Genomic DNA, 7,429 nt, shown 5'->3' on the forward strand with positions numbered 1-7,429 from the left:
AGTCGAAAAAAGCCTTATGTGTTCTCTGTTATCCAAGAATGGCTTTGATTTTGGTCTTCCATAGGTCAAAATCGCCATTCCCATCAAACTTCTCAATCTCACACCTTGCAATAGCCATTTCTGATTTGATCGGGTATCAAGTTTTGATTTCTTGAGAATTTTGATAAGAATGTTGACCTTGATCAATGATGAAATGTAAGTCTCTATTATGAACAGTGTTATATAATGAAACTAAACATTTCGTGGTTTGATCTTATACAAACTCTTTTGTATAGAATATCTTCGCTCGCATGACTAATACATGAATGATCAGGATCAGATCATTTGTAGCACTTTACAATAATTGTAACACCTACAAAGCGGGTCATACTCATAGTGTCACTAGGATAAGGTATCCAACATTTTTCATATACTACAAACCATTTAGGTTATCACTTAAACATGATCCACTCGTATGTCTCCACATACATGTTTAAGTTATAATGATAACCTTGGATGTTAGTTTATTGGTTTGTGGTTAATGAAATTAAAATATCACATATTTTATGGACAAAATGAATAAAATATCATATATTATTAATCACATAAAGAGTTTGTTCATACATTATTTACAAACTATAGAACTCTACGAGATTTAGGTCATCAATCCCAACACTATCAACCTCTATCAATGATTGACTTGTATCAGTTTCTTGATGGAATGAACATGCAAACAATAGAAGCTATCAGAATCAATAAGCACTCTAATTACATTTAATTAGATTTTCAAAGCATGCATGAAAACAATTTCAAAGAGAATGGTTTGAAGAACACAATAACTTTTATGAAATCTACGAAATCCAAGCCGATTTCCACGAATTCGACCTCCAAATCAAAACTGGACCACCAAGAGATCTTCTCTACTATTCTCCAATTTGGATTTGAGAGGTGGAATCTCATATTTGAAGGGAATTGAGTATGGAACAAAGAGGGTTTTCATAGAGAGAGAATATTTACAGAATTTCAAAAATTCCAGCAACGTCTCTACTCCATCTCTGAAATTTCAGGTCTTTTATGGATCAAATACATGCAAGCATTGAGAGAAAATGTTGATTGACACATCAAAGTCCACCAACCAAGTGGGTAGGTGTTCAATTGTGGATTTTTCCACTAACTCAAACCAATTTCCAATTTTAATTGATTGTTCTCAAAAATCAATTAATAACAATTTTAATTCAATTAAATTAAACAAAATTCAATTTAATTAAATTAAAAAATTTAATTTCTAAAATTTAATTTCTTAATTTGAAATTGATTTATTTTAATTAATTAAATTAATTAGTTAATTAATTAATCAATTAATTTAATATCTAATATCAAATTAATTAAACACCCAATTCATACATGAATCCTATTATATATGATATAATTGGTGTGATGTATAAGATATATCAAGTGGGGGATTAAAGTAAATATTATTTATATTAAGTACCATAAAATACAAAAAGAACTATAGTTTATATGTTTCATGACATAAAATATTGAACTATAGGTTATAAATATAATATGGTAAGTTGGTTATCATATTTATTTATAATAATATTAATTATTTGATAATTATCTATTTGTCTTTAATAACCAATCAGTAATCATGAGATAAAAGAAAAAAATGTTTTCCTAAAATTAGTTCTTACTCAATTTGGAAAGAAACTCACGGAGATGCTATTCAGTGAACATGTTTCACTAAGCGATAGATAGTAGAGAGTCTAAACGATCATGGAGTTTTACTATACGATAATTCACTCAGTTGGTCGTAGCTGAACGATCGTGTGTCATTATCTATACAATAGGTTGTCATCTTCTACATGATTGAGCACATCATCTATACGATAGCCTGTGTCATCTCCCACTTGCTCAATCATTTACATGATTGTTGTTCCTCCAGTCTCTTCCTCTAACCAAGTCCATACAGAGCCCACAACTCCTGGATTCTCACACCGAGAATACTAAGGTAACCATTGTGGTGGTGTCCTCACCCAACTTGATTTATATTGATGTTCTAGAGGTCGTTCGTTGGGTTCGTGATCATTGTGTCCGTGCTATTGATCGTGCTATTGTTCCAGTCGTTGTGTTCGAGGGCTAAGTTGTTGTTCTTGGACACTTGGAGATTGTTCAAGGGAGTTTGAAGAATGAGTCTTCAAATGTATGCATACTCTATCTCTTGACTCTCTATGTAAGCATGCTGTAATTTCTTATTGTTGCATGACCAGTTAGTTTTCGTTTGTATACTGTAATTGTTTATGTTCATTTTGAATGGAATTTGGAACGATCCTTCCGCTGCTCATGGAAATCCTCATATCTGATTTCCTTCAGCCAAGCCCACAGTCCAGGCCCTTAGAAGATTACATCCCAATTTGAAGGATGTTGTTCTCAAAGAAATCATCAAACTCAATGAAACCAGAATCATTTACCCAGTTCTCATCTGCCAATGGGTAAGTTGTACCCATGTTGTTCCCAAAAACACCGGCATGAAATTGTTCAGAACGATAAGGGAGAGATGGTGCCAATGCATGCACAAAATGGATAGAGAATGTGCATCGATTTTCGAAAGCTCAATGAGGTAACCAAGAAAGATCATTTTCCCATTCCTTTCCTAGATCAGATGGTGGAACGGCTTGCCAGAAAACTATTTTTCTATTTTCTTGATGGCTTTTCTGGATTCTACCAAATCCTCATTGCCCAAGAAGACTAGGAAAAAACCACCTTCACTTGCACTTACGGTACGTATGCCTTTAAGAGGATGCCATTTGGGCTTTGCAAGGCCCCAGGTACGTTCCAAAGGTGTATGATGAGCATTTTTTCTGATTTTATAGAGAAGTCCATAGAGGTGTTTATGGATGATTTTACGGTTTATAAGGAGTCTTTTAAAGATTGTTTGCATTATCTTAGCATATTGGGATGTTTTTATTGAAGCTAGCCTTGTTTGAATTATGAAAAATGTCATTTCATGGCCTCTCATGGTATTCTTCTAGGACATCTAATCTCTGAAAAAGGAACAGAGGTAGATAAAGCTAAGGTAGATGTTATTGCTACCTGTGTTAGGGAGATTCAGTCTTTTCTTGGTAGCGCGTGTTTCTACAGGTATTTTATCAAGGACTTTTTGAAGATGGCACTTCCACTATCGACATTGCTTCAGAAAGATGTCCCATTTGATTTTGACCAAAAAGTGTAAGGAGGAGAAGTTGACCACCACCCCAATTTTGCAACCTCCAAGATGGGATGTACCGTTCGAGATCATGTGTGATGCTAGCAACCTAGCAGTGGGAGCGGTACTAGGAAAAAGGGTCGATAAGAAGAGTCATATATGCTTTATATCGAGGACCCTGAATGCAACCTAAATCAACTATACCACGACGGAGAAATAATTTTTTGCCATTATTTTTGCATTAGATAAATGTCGTCCTTATATTCTTGTCTTTCCTATTACTATCTTTACTGGCCACTCTGCTCTCAGGTACCTGAGTACCAAGAAGGAGTCAAAGCCCCGACTAGTGCATCGGATGCTCCTTCTTCAGGAATTCAATTTGACTATAAAGGACAGGAAGGGATCAGAAAACTTGGTAGCTGACCACTTGAGCAAGATTGTACAAGAAGAGGGCCTCGTACCTGTACGAGAGGATTATTTAGATGAATTCTTCTTCCAAATTGCCACACCCACTCCATGGTATGCTGACATGGTTAATTTTCTGGTTATTGGTAAGTTCCCTTATGACATGCCCAGTTTTAGGAAGGTCAAATGAAGGAGTGATTCAAAGTACTTCGTTTAGGACCCAACATACCTTTGGAAGATTTATTCTAACCAAATCATTAGAAGGTGTGTCCCAGATGAAGAGTTTGAATCTGTGCTTGCATTTTGTCATGAGATGGTCTTTGGTGGACATTTTAGTCTTAGGAGAACTGCTAGGAAAGTATTGGATAGTGGGTTGATTTGAAATTCTCTGTTCACCGACTGTTTTACATTTTTATGTCTTGTGAGAGTTGTCAGAGATCAGGATCCTTTTCTAGGAGGAATGAGATGTCATTAAATTCAATCTTAGTGTGTGAGGTTTTTTAAGTGTGGGGGATAGATTTCATGGGCCTCTTTCCTTCTTCTTATGGCTTTCTATATATTATGTTAGCAGTTGATTATGTTTCGAAGTGGGTTAAGGAAATCCCCACTAAGACTAACAATGTTGTTGTGGTTTGGAATACCTGGAGCTGTAATTGGTGATCAAGGTACTCATTTTTGCAATCAAACCATAGAGGCACTCATGAGAAAGTACGGAGTTCACCATCGGGTCGCCACTCCATACCACCCTCAAACAAACGGACAAGCTAAAATCTCTAATTGTGTGGTCAAGAGTATCTTGGAAAAGACTATCAATCCATCCAGAAAAGATTGGAGCACACGCCTTGATGATGCTCTTTGGGTCTATCAGATTGCATTTAAAAATCCTATTGGAACAACGCCCTTTAAGTTTGTCTACGGCAAGGCGTGTCATCTACTAGTTGAAATTGAACATAGAGCATATTGGGCTGTTAAGAAATGTAATATGAACTTAGTCGAAGCTGGTGAGGAGAGATTATTGGAACTAAAATAATTATAGGAGCTATGCTTGGAAGCCTATAAGAGATCAAGAATGTACAAGGAAAAGTCAAAATTAATACATGATAAGGGTCTCTTGAGGAAGGAATTTCGAGTTGGGCATAAAGTGTTACTCTTCAACCCAAGACTATCACTTATGCTCGGTAAACTAAAATCTAAATGGCTTGGTCTATTTGAGATTGTTAACTTGTTTCCTTATGATGTAGTGGAGATTAGAAGCCCAAAGACGGGGAAGGAGTTCAAAGTGAACGGGCATCACCTTAAAATATTCAACGAAGGAGAAGTCAACATGGTTTGCTCAAAACTCATGTTGACTCCACCATTTATCTCTTGAGCCCGTATCACCAGGTGTCGAGCAAAAAACGTTAAATGTTGAGCTACTTGGAGGCAACCAAGAGTTTGAATTTCTTTTGCTTCGCTTTCTTTTATTTGTTTCGTTTTGTTTCTAATAAAAGAGAGGCTGGCTTCATTTATTTTCCTTAGGAAACAAAATTTCTACTCTTGAAGGAAGGATTTCAATCGTTCATGCTTGTGCCCAAAAATCCAGGGGAGTTTTTCTATTCCCCCTTGCCCCTTTTCTTTTTTGTCCTTAGCCTTAGTAAAAGAATTACTATACATTGTGAAAAATGCATGTCTTCTAAGTTGGGGGCGGGCAAAGCATGCTTCAGGCGATCTAATTTTTTTAAAAAAAAATATGAAAAATTTCTATCATGATGAATGCTTGAATGTTCGCTCTATTTGTCATTTCCTTTCAATGACAATTTAATGATACACTCAATGGGTTGCTTGTTGTTAAAAAGGAGTGATTTTCACACTTTTGAGTTTTTATTAAAAAAAAATTATGAGAACCATGTAAAATATACCTAGGTTGAAAATGTTTCTGTTTTAAGTTCCTTAAAATCTTAGAAACGGATTATCCATCTCGGATTTTCATTGTCACCTCGAAAGACCCCTATTGGCTTGGGACCAACTTTTAGTTCCTGAGAGTAAGACTAGACAGTGAAGAAATAGCAGCCTTATGTGTGGAAAAAAAAAAAGAGAAGAAAAAAATGCATAAAAAAAATGAGGCATAACTGGTGTGCCTGCAAAAAAATAATGTGTGTGTGTGCATGGATAGAGGTGAAAAGAGTTACCTCCGTCCAGTTAAGACCTGCGAGAAAAGAGTGATAGGTCCTTGATAGTTGAGTGTGAAAGCTAGCCCTCTAGGTAAAATTGATGCCTTTTTCGTTTTATATGCGTGAGTTTTGGGCACTCCTATATAGTATTCCTCTTTGATATGCAATAACAGTATGTCTCAAGCTAATGACTGAGCCAGAGTAGAGGGAAGATGAATTGAGAGTAGGATAAAACTTTTTCGAGTACTTTTATAACAAGTCTCAATCGAGTGATTATTAACAAGTCTTAGTGTCGAGAGTATAGAAAGCTTTGGTAAGATGAATCGAGTGATTAGGTTAAAGTAGAGGGAAGATGAATCGAGTGATGAGCAAAGTAGAGGGAAGATGAATTGAGAGTAGGATAAAGTTTTGACTGAGCCAGAGTAGAGGGAAGATGAATCGAGTGATTAGGTAAAAAAAGTTTTGTGTCTTAGTGTTTCATTCATACATGGTTTCAATTGAAAAAAAAAATCCTTTTATATCAAGTCTCAATCGAGTGATTATTTGATTTTTATATGTGATGCGACCGTCAAGACTGTCAAGAGTATAGAAAGGATTCGAGGAATAGAGTGAATGAATGTTTTATCAAATTTATGATTGAGTGTTATGATCTTGCTCAAGACGATCAATTCTTAAGTTAGGGGTGTTTGTAGCTGTCAAAAAGAGCTATTATTCCTAGCTTAATTCTAGCTCGTTATCGGATTTTACATGTTTATTTCCCTATTTTGTAGGTACTGAGCAATCATGAGATGGAATTGGTGATTTGGAGCCAAACAAGGTTAATTGGAAGCAATTAAAAGATGATTTAAGCTTCCGGGCTTAAAAGAAATTGAGGCAACCAAATTACCATCGAGCACAGTCGACCATCGAGTTCTATCGAGTTAAATTCTACCAAGAAAACAAGTATTGAGCATCGAGTATCAAGTAGCAAGCAACGAGTATCAAGTAAACACCCAGTGTTGCAACGCTATTGTCAAGCTTTGATCCAACGCTCATTCGATGCTGGAAGGCAGTAGCATCAAACGCACTGCAGCATTGTAACACTTCCCCAAGCGTCGTGACGCTCTGAAGTTAAATCAATGCAAGCGTTGCAATGCACCTTGACACTTGACACTTGACACTCAACACTTTAAGGCAGTTTGCTCAACGTTGCAATGCCCCCTTTATGCGTTGCAACGCTACGACGGTTGACACGAAATTGATGCCTGCGCAGTGCAAGCAAGCGTTGCGACACTGCGAGTAATCTGTAATCAGAGAGGCAGCAAAAATTAAAAAAAGTTATAGCCACCAAACGTTTTCGTCTTCCAAATAAAGCGAATTTGAGAGTTTAGTTCAGTCTAAGAGCCATTGAAGCCAAATTCCTTATCGATCTTCATCAAAGTCAGCCTCGACTCATTTATCTGATCATTGTAATATGTCTTTTGGAGTCTAGGTAATTTTCTAGGGATAGTTTTATGCCTTAATTCTTGAAGCTACTATTTAATTTATTCAATTATTGTGAACCCTTTGGGTGGATTTGATTTATTAATAATAGAAATTTGATGAAGTTTTCTTACAAACTGATTTATTAAATTTCTTGTATGTAAAATCATTCTAGACTATGCATAATTGAGTGATTAAGTTGCACATATTAGGATCGCATGTTTAGGGT

The 7,429-nt window shown here is 36.0% G+C and overlaps 1 protein-coding gene across 1 annotated transcript; it reads left to right on the forward strand.

The window, feature by feature from the left end:
* The first annotated feature begins 4,208 nt into the window (after nucleotides 1-4,208).
* Nucleotides 4,209-4,619, forward strand: LOC120084819. The gene has a single exon (XM_039040637.1). It carries the CDS (start codon nucleotides 4,209-4,211, stop codon nucleotides 4,617-4,619), a length of 411 nt encoding a protein of 136 aa, XP_038896565.1.
* The last annotated feature ends 2,810 nt before the right edge of the window (nucleotides 4,620-7,429 follow it).

Source organism: Benincasa hispida, chromosome 9 (assembly GCF_009727055.1).
Source record: "Benincasa hispida cultivar B227 chromosome 9, ASM972705v1, whole genome shotgun sequence".
Lineage (NCBI taxonomy): Eukaryota > Viridiplantae > Streptophyta > Magnoliopsida > Cucurbitales > Cucurbitaceae > Benincasa > Benincasa hispida.